Below are 16177 nucleotides of genomic sequence, written 5' to 3' on the forward strand. Positions count from 1 at the left end.
TTTCTGTTGGAGCAAAAGTGTGAATTTATTGACCAATTATATAAAAAAACAGCCTGTTATAAATATGGCACAATCCAAATATTCAAAAATGCATAACATATTATCATACATTAGATGTTTGGAAAAAGAAAATGAAAAGAATTACAGCAGAATACAGATTAAATTGATAAAGTTTTTACTGTACATGGATTCAAATTATTAAACAATGACAGAAAACTGGGTGTCTGTCAAATAAAACCAATGCATTCAGCAGCAAGCAAATCTGCTTTTACCCATGATCTCTATTTTCTTGTTATCCCATATCAAGACATTTTTTGCTCTTACCAACATTTAGTACAATGCACAAAAGGCTCAGAGCATGAGCAGTTTATGATAGCAAGGCTGTACTGTATAATTCAAATTACCCAAAGCATCTAAGCTCATGTTTGTAATTTATTACATAACGACCAGTCTATTGCAACTTAATGAGCTGTATTCATCCATAGGTAAACATCTTTCAGTAGGATCATTTGTAAAGGTGTGAATAAAAACAACATCAAACATCAAGACCGCCCTATCAGTTGTATTTTTATTGGTCACCTAGCAATAAAAACAAAAATATTTTCCTCAGTGTTCGTTTGTCAGCACTAGTCTCAGGGAGAAAACAATCTCATCTTAAAATTCATTAGTAACAGAAATAATCTGGACTTAATCTCTAACTCTTTACATCAGCTTGCATTTCAGCAGAAACACCACATGGGATTTCAGCCATAAAAACATGGGTGTCCTATGAATAAGCTGAAGTAAAAACAGGAATCCTATGAGTAATCCATCAATACATTGAGAAATTTACACTACATCTTTTCAATAAAATATATAAAATACATAAAAATTACAATTCCGATCTTCTTGGAGTCGTTTCAGTCTTCAGCAAAGTGTATGTGCTTACTTGACTCTTTTGCTCTGCTTTTAATTATTTTCTCAGCCTTCGCAATCAGCTTTGAAAAGACAAAAAACATCACATATATGAGAAAAGGTTAAACTGATTTAAAAAGCAGTTGTTTGTTGAGCAAATCAGATTCCTCACTTATATGTTTTACAAAGAGTGACTGTTTAAGATTCAATGGAACACTTTTAAAATTAAATGTTTTAAAATTTAAATTACTTATGTGACTGGGTGACCGAGTCTGAATTATAATTTTAACTAAGCCACATAGCTTACTAGGAATATTTGCTGAATGTTGTTACAAGCTTCATCCTCTTCACTGTATCACTTTCATTTGGCAAATTTCTGTTTCTGTCTTGACTCTTTTTACTTGGGAAAAGATTCATGGTATTATAATGGCTATATCACTATATTTCCTTTAAAGGAGGGGAATGGCCACTTTACTGCTCTGCTGCTGTCTGCTACTTTATTACTAGAAACGACTGCTACTCTACTGCTGATGTCAATATATCGAGTAAATGATGTTAACCGACATCTGTGCATAAGAGGGACATCTGTGCATTGGCAGAAATCAACTATGCCAATACTCAGATCTTCTGAGATTGTTCAAAAGGTTGTTCACCACCACAAAGCTATTGCACCCTGTATTCTAACTTGAGTGTAATAACTACCATCTCTACTGAGAAGCTTTAACATGAAAAATGCTATTAATTCCAAAAGTCAACTGTTGCATTTAGTGCCTCAGTATAGATGCAGAAATGGGAATAAATTATTTATTATTATAATATATTTACTAAATGGTCTTTAATAAATCAATTTGGAATTCACAGAGCACTATAAGAGTTCTTACCTTTTCTGTGCCACGCTTCTTATCTCTTGGACGATTTAGTTTTGCTTGTCGGTCCACCAAAATCTTTTGCCAATACCTTTGCTCACGATCACCTTTACAAAAAACCCAACAGATCGGATGTGACTGAACAGATCAAATGATGCCAACAGATGATTTTCTGTTGTCAGTGAAAAGTTCCTTAGTGGAACTGTCATACTGGATTTTGCCATAGGTCCACTAGCTGGACAATAATATTAGGCGTTGCTTATGACCAAAACATGTCTAAATCTCTTACAAACTGAGCACTAGGATGTGGAAAAAGGTAAGAAATTGAAATAAATCAAGAAAAAGATGAGTTACTACACTGAAGGAAAGCTAGCTTTAAACAAAACTTCACTAAGTTGTGGGACTCTTCAAAAACAAAAGAGAAACACATTAAAGATTTTTTTCTAGGGATGCAGCAGTAAAAACATTACAGCAAAAACGAACAATAAGACTTCGGAGACCTCGGTGTGTCCATAATCTATGGCTGTATAACCCATTTCCTGGGCTTGTGTTCTGCCGTACCAGAGAGAATCTCCAGTTTCCAGTTGTGCTTCTTCTGGATCGCTGGCTGAGCTGCTATCACAGCCTTGGCGTCTTCTGGAGTCTTAAATCGTACATGACCCTCCGCATCGCCCTCCAGGGTATCCACATATACCACCGCCGAGATCTCCGATAGAGCATCCTTCACAAAAGGCAAACAGTTTCCACGTTAAAATACAGAAATCTAGACAGACCCATTTTTTGAGGAATCTGAATGATCAAAGGGGAAATCTGCAAATCTAGTGCCATGGAAATTTCTTCCTTGGCACATGAAGATGTCATAGCTGACCATGCTTTTCAGCAGATTTCATGTGCCAAAGCAAAAGCAAATCAAGCTGCAGAACACTTATTTCTTTTTTGTAGTGACCACAGACATTTTGGTAGAAGATACAATAACGTTATAAAAACTAGCATATAAGCATACACTCTCTGCTCACAGTAATGGGCTCAATTTCATGAGGGAGTCCCCATTTTTTAATAAAAAAAATTACCTTAATACATTTCCTTCCCGGCAGAGGTTCACTGTGCGTGATTTTGACAATGACTCCACTCACAAACTGGGGACCAAGGGGAGAATCTTTCTTTGAACCCGGATTGTCCTTGGTGTTTTTGTCTTCAAAGTGAACAAACACATGAACATATACATTTAAAGTTTTTGGAGGTAACAAACATCACACCTACACCTGCAAAATCACTCCATAATTAGGTGATTTTTTTACCACGATTCCCAACCATCTTGACAGATATTGAGCAGGTTTGAATGGCTATGAAGCCCACCATTCTGGAGTGCAAAGTTGGCTGTGCCTTATCCAAGGTACCACGCTTGTACCACGTTTTGACTCAGGAGGGTGAATACTTATGCAAACTTATTTTTGTTTTTCAAGCAGTTATATTGCTCACATTTAACGTCTATCACACATAATTATGATCAGCTTGAGTATCTGTGTTTTGATTTAAAATAGTCACTTTTAAAAAGCATGTATACATCTTTGTAATTAAGTGTGACATACTGGAAGGGCGCAGATACTTCAGCAAGGCACTATATACCGAACTGCGCCACAGTTTATATCACAAAAGTGAGACACAACTTGATTTGCAATCAATTTAATCTAAGCTAAAGAAAACCAAGTTAGCCACATCCTCACCCAACTACAACAGAACCCCCTTAAATTACTGCATTTCCTAAATGTATCAGCAATGCTGTAAAAGGAAGTAGAAGTTTTTATTTAAATATTGCAGTTTTAAATGAAACCACAAGCCTTTCATTTAATCCAATTACTGTTTGCAGGCTGAGCAAAACATTTTGCAGCTTGCCATTTCATTAAAACTTAGTTTCCCTTCTTTACAGGCTGTCTCCACCTGGCTTAACTCAATTTCATGGTGTCTCCACCTTGTGTATATTCACAATTTTCACTAACTCTACTGAATACCACAGATGGCTACAAACACAACTTGACTTACCGGCATCCTGTTTACTGTGACTTGACTCGACATCCATGTCACCATCAGTCTTCTCTTTAATTTGATTCATTAACTTCTTCAAAGAGGCCATGCTACTTTTCTGCAGTGTTATATACTCTTGTTTTAGCTCTAACCAGTCTTCCCTAGGAAAAGTAAAACCAAGATAGAAAAGTGATAGTACACAGCTCAATACATTAGAATCTAACCTTTGAGTTCCAGACGCTTTCAAACAGATCTGTCATAATGAAGAACTGTCATTATGTGGGATAAACATCGCTCAATAACACAACCTTTATATCTGTAGCCCTTTAAAGCTGATGTAATGGTGAAATATGAACATTCAGTTTCACTAGGGGTAATGTTTCATAGCTAACACAGGTGTTTGCATTACATAGAGGATGTGAGCTGAAATTTGATAACGCTGGAATCATTTTGGAAGCTGATTTGATTGAGCATTAGGACAAGAAATACAGGTATTTTCTAATTTGCTAAATAGGAGATGCACTGCACAAAATACCGTAAGCATGTATCGATTATTTTTTCTATACCCTACCACTTTAGAACAGTCAGTTGTGCATTTACCACATCCTGCAGTTTACGAACATCACAGCTGCACACGGGGGAGCAGGGAGGAAGAGAGGAAGCAAGCGCCCAGGAGGCTGCAGGGGTCCAAGTATCACCGAGAGCCCAGAGCTCCCTGGCCACCCTACTCTCAGCAGTGCTTAGCCAATTGTGTTACACGGGTCACATGGCTCAGTCTTTGCTCAGAAGAGTGCCTTTACCAGTTGAGCCACTCGAGAGGCCCCAAATATATATTTTTTTCTTGAAATAGTTTTTGCTGACATACTTTGAAAGTACTCGGAGAGGAATGACTTCTTCACCCATCTTGTGTCTCTCCTTATGCTTCTTCTTCCTCTTCCTCTTGGCCTTCAGCAGGGAATCGTCCTTCTTCTCCCCCTTCTCAGTCTCTGCAGACAGATCTGCAAAAAGGACATTATCGTATTCTTGATTCTTCAGTACATTGTCTAAAGCTGCAAGGAAAAGCAATTTTAGCATTACCTGACTAACCAGCCGATTGACCAAGGACTGAGGAAATTTAGAACAAGCTATACAGCCGTTGCTGTTGAAGCTGATGCCCAGGCTAGATGAGACCCTCAGATCAATTTCCTACGGCAACCAAACAATCTAGATGGTCCAAATGGTCTCTTCATATCTGGAACCTTTGTTGTCAAAGTATTCTAACCATGCAATTAATATGTTCTAATCTATTACTTCTCATTTATTCTTTTTAACTATACTACAATTACACCAGCCTAATCGCCCTTTACGCTTATAAGGAAAGAGAAAAGGTTTTTTCATGCTGAAAAAAAGCGTGAATGAAAGAAATTCATTTCTCCAGGATTCAAGATCTGAGATTTTTTTACTAGCAAACTTGGTTTTTCAGGAAGGTTACGTTTTGTCAGGGTTGGTAACTCAAAAAGGGTGATATTTCTTCAACTAAAAAATGTCATTCCTACAATAAAGAAATTACCCAGTCAGCTATGTTTATTTTGAAACTGGCCCAAACTGTTTCTACAGCCACCTCTAGGTGTTCTGTCAGCAGCTGGTCAGCAGGATTTGTTAGGACTTTGGTGCACCTCTCTAATGTCTAGGAGAGGAAAACTAATCACAGTCAGGAAACGCAGTGTGTACCACTCCAGCTTTGAAAATGAATTCTCCTTACCTTTCATATCTTTGTCCGCAATTTCAGGCTCTGTTTTCACTTGGGAAGCCTCTTCTACCTCGCAAACCTTTCTGATTTTGCAGGGCATTTCATCCAGGTTGTCTAGCCCTGAGGCTTCTGCGTTGTGGGATCGGCGCCTTTTCTTCTCTCTTTTACCCAAGGTTTTCTGCACCTCAGCACCGTCCACCTCAGATTCAGATGCCACTTGATACTTTTTCTTCTTATCCGAGGTTTTCTGCACCTCAGCGCCGTCTGTTTCAGATTCAGACATTACTCGATGCCTTTTCTTCTTATCCGAGGTTTTCTGGACCTCAGCGCCGTCTGTCTCGGATTCAGACGCTCCTCGATGCCTTTTCTTCTTATCGGAGGTTTTCTGGACCTCGGCGCCGTCTGTCTCGGATTCAGACGCTCCTCGATGCCTTTTCTTCTTATCGGAGGTTTTCTGGACCTCGGCGCCGTCTGTCTCGGATTCAGACGCTCCTCGATGCCTTTTCTTCTTATCGGAGGTTTTCTGGACCTCGGCGCCGTCTGTCTCGGATTCAGACGCTCCTCGATGCCTTTTCTTCTTGTCTGCAGACTCTGCCTTGACATCAGCTTTGGTTTCCTTTGATGCTGCAGGTGGCGGTGCAGTGTTGTCCTTCCGACTGCTACGGGACTTCTTGCGCTTCTTTTTCTTCTTCTCTTCTACATGCACGGGATGGAATAAGACAAATCTAATGACGGTTCTGATCAATTCAGCTGTCAAGGCTGTGCTAAAAGGGCAGCACAGTGCGGCAGTGGTCAGCATTGCTGCCTCGGCATTGAGAGACATTTCAAATACAAAAAAAAGGCAAGGCATGAATTTCCTATGACAATATTTCTATTCTTACAATGATGCTTTTTTGGGTGTTGTATAATGTTAAAGGGGGGGCAAGTTTTCATTAAAATGATAATAAAATATTATAAAGAAGAAGAAAGATATTATAAAGAAGGTAAAAATAACAATACAGTATACATAATAACAAAATATTATGTGTATGGTGACAGTTTTTGAGTTTTTTCTAGCACTAATAGCCCTTTTGCCTTTAAAAAATAAGCAAGACTACTAACAAGAGATAATCATTGATATGTGTTGTGAATGTGAATGGGATTCTCCCACTGAGAAAAATTAAAAAAGAGAATTGGAACCCCCCCCCCCCCGGAACCACAACACAGAGCCCTCTCCTGAAGAATTTGTATATGGCACCAAGAAACTTTTGCATCCAAATGTTTCTGTGGGCGAACCAGTGACTGCTCGGGTTAACGTTTGTCTGGAGTTTACAATAATGTAGGAAATCTGAACCACAAAGATATTAACTTGGAAATACATAAAAAACGTAGTAATGTTAAGTACTGTGAAAAAAGGTGTGCTAAGACTTCAACAGGGCCTTTTCTATCTTCCACCAACTTTTTTTCTCTCCAATAAAACACCACACTTACCTTGAACTGTATCTTCAGAAGTACTGAGGGGGACTGGTTTATTCTTTACAGTCTTGGGAAAGATTCCAGGCTTTCTTGGTGCATCCTCTGGAGGATTATTCAGCATCTATGAGGAAGAGGAGAACGCAAAGCACTTCTAAGTAAAGGTTAATAAACATCTTTGTAATAAATCAGTGGGATCACAAGCTGTTTTTCTTCTTAAAATATTTTTTGTAATTCCTGAAGGATAATGAGATCAATAATCAGCATGTTTTGTGATGTTCTAAAGGTAGTGGACGAGAACTTTAGGTTTCTTTCAATCTAACACTTTTTTATTCATGACTTTGCTTCATAAGCTATGCTGCGGATCCATATCTATGTACTAGAATTACACGTTTTGGGCTAAAATACTGCAGGCCCAGCTCAGGAGGCTCTTTTCTAATGACACCATCCCAGAAACATTATCCTACCAGTTGCTGGAGGACTCCAAACTAAAGAACAGGGTCGTTATGTTTTCTTTCATGAAGAATGGCTTTTCTTATGGAAAAGTAAATATTCAGGATTATATTAATCAGTAGAAGTTTAAAAGGCTACATGTTGTTAAAATACATTAAGCACTCATTTCCCACTCAAGACTGGAATAAAGAATTATGTGCAGTTACAAACAGCAACAAAACAACAGAGAAACAAGTCATTGTTTTTATATATGCTCAAGAGTAGTTATTTACAATGGGATGTGATGTCATATAATAGGTTTTTTAAAATTTTTATTCTGTTAAGGGTAAAATAAACTTTCTCCTGGACAAGCCTTTACCTCTATTGCTTTCTGTGCTTGTTCTTCAGTTTCAAACTCAACGAAAGCAAAGCCCTTTGGGTCTCCTGTGGATTTGAACCGCGGGACACTGATGTACACCACATTCCCACATTTACTGAACACTCGCTCTATCCAGCTGTGGGTGACATTTCTGGGGAGAAGTTCCTGGAAAATTACAAGACAGATTAAAAATATAATAAAGATAACAGTTTGAGGTACTACATATTTACAAATGCTAAGTCTAAACAGGGTCACCAGGAATAATGCATGAATCTTGCTTAATACAATAAACTAATTCAGCATTATGATATTATAGCACCAATACCTACGTAAATCCCATTTGTTTAAAAATACCAAGATAAAAGCTGCTCAGTGAATAAGGATGTGATAAAGCTCCTCACTATTGTACTAAAAAACCTTGAATGAATTAAGATTTGGTAGTTTTTTTGTGAGCAAGCTCAACTTATCTAACAGTCGAACCCTCAAACTTTACACTGCAAATGGAATCTCTGAAACCATCACATACCAAAAGTCTTATTCATCTGATGAACAAGCTTCTGAAACACCATGTAACACCATTTACCAAAGAGCTCAGAAAAACTCAAAGAAGTGAACAGAACTGAATACTTATGCAATCAACATTTTTTTTTGTTTCTGATTATATTTACAGTAACTTATCTTACTTATCTTCATAAAGGGGAGGGGGGGAGCTTGACCGCCTCGTCGTCATGACCGGATTATCATTCTCTAGGAGAGGCAGGGTATGCCAACTCAAACCAAATGACACTTCTTCAAATCTGCTCCACTGTAACCAGGGTTTGACCGAAATCCTTACTGGAAGACGGGTGTTTTGTTGTTTGGGAGTGTCAGGATTGTTATCATTTTTGCATTATGTACATCTGGGACTAAAACTTCATTTTTGGTCCCAGTACTTCCGAGTAATTCATTTTGCTCGTAAACGCAGACGATGCATGCTTGTCGCATAGCCATAGGGGCTGTCTGATCTATGCAGCAGCTTCTTCCTTTTAGCTTGTTTTGCTGATCAATATATTGTAAAGGAAGAATCCGTCTGTGAACTAGAATCCTTTAAAGTTATGTCAGGGTCATAAAGCCGAACCACTGGAATCTGAATAATAGTAAGTCCAACAAGTTTGCTTTTTACCATACTTAGTTTAACACAAAAAAGACAACTAACCACGTATACTGTACGTTGGTCTACATTTTTAGGGTCCTCTCCAAGTGGGTGCTGTCTTCGGATTTGAGTTCCTTCTAGGTTCACCTAAAGAAATTAATTATTGAATAGATTATTCACATGCACCACAACACCTCCTAAGGATTAAAGGAAATATGTACAGAGGCTATAAAACATACAATATTATTTAAAGGCTTTGAAGACACACCCTAAGCTGATCTGTAAGGTTGTAAGGGAATACATGAGAAGTGACTACATTGAGGAACATTTTCTATTAAAATATAACTCCAAGAATTCAGGAATTGTTCAGAAAATAATATTAGCTCACTTTTGTCGTTTTCGAAAATGTTTTAACCAACTTGGTTAGTCCAATTTTATTTACAATCTCTTAAATGCATGAGGAACAATTCCCTCATGCATTCCCGTGAGACCCAAGACATGTCATCTTTAGGGGGAAAATAAGATTTTAGCCGCAGAATATTAAAGCTCACACACTCAAAATTCGCAACTGGCGTTTTCAGCCTTTTGGATCAAGATGTAATTAAATTGTAACATAGATTCAAGAGCGGACATGATTTTGAATGGCATTTATATCACTGTAAATACTTCTTTATTTCTTCTACAAAAGGTTTATAGTGGAAAACAACTTACCTCTACTACAGGCGAATTTTTCAGAGCTCTTGCAATTAATTTCACATCAGTTGTCAACTTCTTCATTCGGTTGAAAGAAGTTAACACAGAAATATCTATGTCTGTAAAGAATTATAACAGAGGTTATCGAAGAAGAACTGGAAGGATAAACAGTCATGTTTATTCCATTTAAAAATAAATCACACCTATAGTATGTAATCTCTTTAGGTCTTTCCATAAGTATATTAAAATGCATAGTCGAATGATTAAAGTGAGTAGATTGCCATTTCCTCATTCTGGCCCCTTAAACGTCTTAGCACTCCTGCACAAATATCAGTATTTAAGAACTCAGGAGGAGCAAAAAACAGAAGATAGAGTGATCTCCTAGGCCCAAGGTTCGGAACCACTCTTAAAACACATTTGCCTTGAAACTGCTAAACCGACAAGCATTAGACCACCTGTTAATGGAAATACTGATGTGGTGCAAGAAATTCACTGAATGCTTTAACATCAGGAAAGTGTTTTACTACTTTACATAATATTTAAGTGCTTTGTATTACAGGAAGGCAAAGTAAATCATCACAAAGCTCTAAACTCGGTAACAAATATTTTTAAAACAAGGCAACTATATGGGCACTTGTGTCATATCCCTATATACTGTACACCAAATACACATGAGTGAATGCATTTTACGTGACAACTTAGAATATGTGTTATATACAAGAAAAACAGACATTATAAGAAAATTCTCTAACTTGCCGTTTGTGCATTGGAAGGGTTTAATGATTAAAACATTGCTGAATCTAATCTGGAAGACAAAGATAATACAGAACACTCACATCCATCCCTGGATTTCTCCAGAAGTTCTCTTAAAAATTTGTCTTTGTAGAGATTGACATCACCAAACCAAAACTCCACTTGCTTTTTCACATCAGAAAGGAGCTGTTTCACTCTCGATCTCTTTTTTTTCTCTTTTTCTTTCTTTTTTTCACTGCAGTCCCCCTTGGTGCTGTCACTTCCCGCTTGTTTGCTCTCTGTGTCAATCATTTCTGCCACTGTAAAGAAATTGCAGAATTATTTTCAGTTACTGTACTGTACTTACATTATACAGTTGGTGTCTGTATGCTGAGGTTATCTTTAGTTCTTTCCACGGAAAGGTTAGCATAAACTCAATCTCTGATTTTCCCCCTAAAGATGACATGTCGTGGGAATTCTTCCTCATGCATTCTACAATGAACAATTTCACGATAAGTACATTGAGTGTTTTTTTTTATTAAAACTTTATTGTAAGTATTAACTAATAACTAAATCAAGACGTTTCCAGATGACTGTTTCATTACCCGAAGCACAGTACATTATAGTTTTTAAGGATAATTCTGATTTTACATTTGCAAAAATAATAATAATCTTAATAATAATGGTACATATATAAAATAATGCTAAAAGTACCGATTTCTAAACGGCTTCTTAAAGTGGTTAAATATTACCTACAGAACTTTCCAGTTTGTATGAATTGTTATGTGTTTAAAGCGACAAAAATTAAAACATTATCTTCAAAAACGATTTGTTTACGCTTCTGTTGCATGAATCAAACAGCCCAACAACACTCGTGCTATTCTGCCACAGAAGAGTCCTGTTATTTTGTTTGCAAACACTCTCGAGTAACGGAGAAAACGCCCCTTCAAAAAGTAATCACTAGTTTAACAAACGTGCGATTTAAATTTTTTATTCAAAACTGCAAAACGACGTATTACCATGAATCGTCTTTACCACATCACACGAAACACAAGCGAAACATTACAGTCTTCTTATTTTGTACTCACAAGCACATACAGTACCAGTCCGCCGCAAATGCTTTGAAACTCAGACTATTTCCCCCTCACGCGGCCAGGGAGAAGGACCTTTCGCACATTTTCCAAAATTCTCACTGACTAACAAAAGCCAACACAATAACTTAAAATATTTCAAAGCAATTATGACCCTTTTTAGTTTCAGTATATTATTTGTCTTTTAACAAAGAAGCGTATTTGTTTCCATCAATCAGATGTTTTACCTTTAACTGATTCAGGCGCTTTCTGAGGAAGTGAACTGTCGCTACTCGATGACGTTTTACCCGCGGGTAATATGAACAATTCTCGTCCCGCTTTCATCGTTCTTGACTCAGCAAGGCTTGATAAGAATGTATTCAAATAGTCAGCTTGCGTTTTCAGACTCTCTTATCAAGCAAAATTGACTCAGAGAACAGAACGGTAGACAAGAAATCTTACCGTTATAAAATCTTACGGGAGCGCATATTTTGCAAAATATTTTTTCCTACAAATGTAATTATTCATATTTTGTAATAAATAACGTTGACCTTCAAAATGACAGCAAACTCCTAAAAGTACTATCATAAAGAAGTTTTAGCAAATTAAACGAAACTAAAAATGCTATATTCTCCAGTTGTTACTCACGGAAATTGTTTTCTTCATTGATATACAGTATTTAGGTTCAAAGAGAGTTCTACTTTTAAACAGGACATTGAGGTATCGACCTGTTATTCTCCCTCCATTCAAAGTTTTATTTGCATGTAAAACATTTTAGATATCATTTGTGGATAATTGGGGGTTCTGCTACTAATATGTATTACTGGGTGAATAATGTTCTATGGGGATAATAACACACTTTGAGCGATGCCTTAAATAAACTGGAAGTCTGAAACAGCTTTTGCATATCAACATAGAAGACAACTAGAGGAGCAAGTCCTCTGAATGCAGAAACACGCTGAAAAAACCAGCCCCTTTGACTTCTTTAGAATCAAACGTGAATCACAAGCCAGAGGACACAACTGGAAACTACAGAATATACAGGAAAGTGCATTTACAACTTACAGCTCGGGCTTCTTTCTTGAAACAGGTGGATGAGAACTTCGAATTACTTAACTACTAACAACCAAATGCTCTGAAGGTCATTGATGAACATTTCTCATGCTCTTATGATTAAAATGCATGGGATATAATTTTGAGATACAAAAAATCACTTATCAATTATTTCAACATATCAAACATATCTGGGAAACAATGAAAAGTGATATTTTAAAGATTCTCTTCAGGTTGATTTGTTAGCATTATTAACACTTGGGGGCTGAGTGGTGGCACTGTTGCTAAGGCTCTGTACCCATGGCTGGAAGGTTGCCTGTTCAAATCCTACGGCTGGCAGAGGAATCCTACTCTGTTGGGCCCCATGAGCAAGGCTCTTAACCCCAACTGCTCCAGGGGTGCTGTATAAATGACTGACCCTACACTCTGACCCCAAGCTTCTCTCTCCCTATCTGTGTGTCTAATGGAGAGCAAGCTGGGGTATGTGAAAAAGACAAATGCCTAATGTAAGAAATTGTATATGGCTGATAAAGTGATCCTATCTCTTATCATATTTTGATAAATTATAGCAATACATTTGTTAATAAAAAGGCACATTTAACTAGACTGCCACCTAGTGTCTTAGATGTCTAGAAATTATGTTTTATTGAGGTCTGGTGGTTCCCTAAAGCATTAGATTCTCAATTTGGCTAAGAAACTGTGGTGTTAATGAGAGAGAGGGGACACAGCATTCTAAACCATGGGGTTTATTTTCAACAGTAAAAAACCCAAGAGATAATTAACAAAAGAAAGATACATGAAAAAAACATCTTCTCTTAAAAAATATGTGCTACCATTAAATTTAGAAAAAAGAAATCATTATATTCATGTCGAACCAAATTAACCACACACCAATGACATCTATTTACAGATAAAAAAAACCTAGTCTAAAAGCAAGACAAATCTACTCACATCAGACAGAAATCATTTTGCAGAGCAGAATGCGAGCATGAAATAATCTGGAAGATTAATGCAGAAACCAGGTTTACCCCATACAGCCTAACCTATTAGCAAGAATATTTTCTCTTAGTCTCCGAACACACTACTCAACTGCAGACCCTTCAACAGAAATAGCTTATTCTAGTGAAAGAAGGCCAAAAAACAAACATGCTCGCTTTCAAGTTTGCAGTGCACGTGCATGTTTGTGTGTTCTCTGAGATGTAGACATGTCCTGTCGAGGGTGTTTCCTGCCTGTTGTCTTCCAGAATGGACTCTGACTTTATCAACAATTCTGCACTGGATAAAGATAGATACTTTATTGATCCCGTGAGGGAAATTGCAGTGCAACCGCAGCTTAGCACAGTCAACACAGGACAGTGTAACAAAATTATACAACAATACAATACAGTCAGTACAATCAGTGAGAAGTGCACTAAAAAGAGTTGCTCACAGTACAGAATATACAAAAACCAGAACAGTACACAAAAAGTTGTATTGCAAATTATAAATATAAATACATAGAAAGCGGTTAGACAATGGATGGACAGAAATAAAACTGTTTAGCACTGTTATTGCCAATGTACACATCACGTGTGTAATAACCAAATTAGATTTCAATTCTAATGTCATTAATGTTAGCCAATAGCCATATCACCCTGCAACTCACAACTGGCAGCCCACTGAAACTAAGCAGGTGTGAGCCTGGTCAGCACCTGGGAGACCTTACCCTGCAGTCCATGTGGGTCCTAATGCCTCAGTATAGTGACAGGGACACTATACTGTAAAACAGGCGCCATCCTTCAGATGAGATGTAAAACCGAGGTCCTGACTCTCTGTGGTCATTAAAAATCCCAGGGTGTTTCTCAAAAAGAGTAGGGGTGTAACCCCATTGTCCTGGCCAAATTTCCCATTGGCCCTTCCAATCATGGCCTCCTAATAATCCCCCTTTATGAATTGGCTACATTACTCTGCTCTCCTCCCCACTGATAGCTGATGTGTGGTGAGCGTTCTGGCGCACTATGGCTGCCGTCGCATCCAGGTGGATGCTGCACATTGGTGGTGGGGAGTCCCCATTACCTGTAAAGTGCTTTGAGTGGAGTGTCCAGAAAAGCGCTATATAAGTTTAAGCAATTATTATTATTATTATTATTATTATTATTATTATTATTATTATTATTATTATTATTACTAATACATTTAAAACACAAAAAGAAAAGACTGTTTAACCCTGTAATTAACTTGGATCTTCTTTGCTTATTTACCAGAAGATAAAGAGTCTGAAAGTATTTAGTTTAAACTTTTAAACAGACAAAGACTGGTATTCAATTATTTAAAGCCATACACAGTATGAAGTTTGGTTAGGGTGGATACCATCTTAGAAATATATTCACACTAGACTGAAAAAGAAAACAAATACTTTCCCAGAATATGACAATACAGGGAACAAAGTACTATAAAGTATGTAGGGATTTATTTGTTTAATTGTTCAAATGTGATGTGCACTTTCTGAGCCTTGCATATCATTTTGCTTTTTACTATATTTGATCTGTAAATCAAAAGGTTAAAATTGTTTCAAACTTTTCTAGTTTTTTTCGGATACTGTCATCATTGCACTTAGTAATTCTGGATCTGACCAGGTGTTTCAGCTTTGTGTACCACTGCTGTACCCAACATATTTCCAGGTTTAGAATGGAAACATTACAGACTTTACAAAGAAAGTTCACAAGTTTCTCATCACTGTTCACTTCACACCTCTGTAGAACCCATCTGCCCCACTCTTGCCAAAATGCATCATCTGTGAAGTTGATGATAAAGAATCTTTCAGGAGAGATGCTCCTCAGTTTGTCCTCTTCTTCTTTGTCCACTTCATTCCAAACTGCGCTGAAACAATGCCAATTTGGATGATAAAGTGATTCACTTCTGTTGTTTTTCAGGTTGATCAAAAATGTTAATTAGTAAGGTTTATTATCCATGCTGCCATTTATTTCCTTACTGTTTCATTCAATTTAGGGTTGTGGGGGAGCTGGAGCCTATCCCAGCAAACAGTGGACAAAGTCTGGGTACACCCTGGACAGCACAACAGTCCGTCACATTACAGACACAAAAACACACTCATCAGTGACAATTATCCTAGAAGCAATTAATCTACCAGGATGTCTTTGGACTGTGGGAGAAAACCAGGTATGAAAACCCACACAAACATGGAGACCACATAAAAACTCCACACAGATGGCGCCCCAGGCTCAGAATTGAACCCAGAACCCCAGCACTGCAAGGCCGAAATGCTATTTAGGTTCATCATTGTAATTAAAACACACTGAATGATTACTCAATTAAAACCTCTAGGCTCTGACTCCCCTGTGACCCTGTATTGGATAAACAGTTTAGAAAATGGATGGATGAATGGCTAAAACATTCAGGATTTGACCACAATGAAAACAAACCATGCAAGACTGCTACAGTCACTAATAGCAATAGCTGCTAAAGTTTTAAGGAAGTTCAACAGATGCAATTTTCTATAGTGTGAAAATGTATGAATGTTTTTTCTTGTTCATTCGGGATTAAACAGGAATCTCTAGGATAAATCTTTGTTAGGAATTTGCATTGGTAGGTTACATGGATCTCTTCCAGATCAAAAGAAAACCCCAAAACCTTTTTAGTGCACTATGGATGATCCTTGCTTAAGGAATGTCACTGTGTTCAAGACGTTTTGTGGCCTTATTGTTCCTGGTCAATACCTGGCTA

At 37.4% G+C, this 16177-nt stretch overlaps 2 protein-coding genes across 6 annotated transcripts in view; both read right to left on the reverse strand.

The window, feature by feature from the left end:
- The window catches only part of larp7 (La ribonucleoprotein 7, transcriptional regulator), a 19270-nt gene continuing 3093 nt past the window's right edge, over window positions 1–16177 (reverse strand). Inside the window, exons 1-13 of one of the 3 annotated variants that reach the window (XM_088631369.1) lie at window positions 11650–11743; window positions 10436–10651; window positions 9618–9718; window positions 8970–9053; window positions 7775–7939; window positions 6982–7087; window positions 5524–6207; window positions 4648–4780; window positions 3801–3943; window positions 2831–2952; window positions 2322–2481; window positions 1776–1867; window positions 1–977 (exon numbers count right to left, since the gene is read on the reverse strand). In XM_088631369.1, coding sequence (XP_088487495.1) covers window positions 900–977; window positions 1776–1867; window positions 2322–2481; window positions 2831–2952; window positions 3801–3943; window positions 4648–4780; window positions 5524–6207; window positions 6982–7087; window positions 7775–7939; window positions 8970–9053; window positions 9618–9718; window positions 10436–10643 — 2076 coding nt within the window. In that variant the 5' untranslated portion in view covers window positions 10644–10651; window positions 11650–11743 and the 3' untranslated portion in view covers window positions 1–899. The other 2 variants (XM_088631374.1, XM_088631382.1) reach the window with 2 other exon arrangements.
- The window catches only part of LOC148678078 (NACHT, LRR and PYD domains-containing protein 3-like), a 15445-nt gene continuing 12854 nt past the window's right edge, over window positions 13587–16177 (reverse strand). For 2 of the 3 annotated variants that reach the window (XM_088631339.1, XM_088631333.1), the window contains one exon: window positions 13587–15313. In XM_088631339.1, coding sequence (XP_088487465.1) covers window positions 14986–15313 — 328 coding nt within the window. In that variant the 3' untranslated portion in view covers window positions 13587–14985. The remainder of the gene's footprint in view (window positions 15314–16177) is intronic. The other variant, XM_088631345.1, reaches the window with a different exon arrangement.

This window comes from Lepisosteus platostomus, chromosome 1, assembly GCF_059453375.1.
Source record: "Lepisosteus platostomus isolate fLepPlt1 chromosome 1, fLepPlt1.hap1, whole genome shotgun sequence".
Taxonomy (NCBI): domain Eukaryota; kingdom Metazoa; phylum Chordata; class Actinopteri; order Semionotiformes; family Lepisosteidae; genus Lepisosteus; species Lepisosteus platostomus.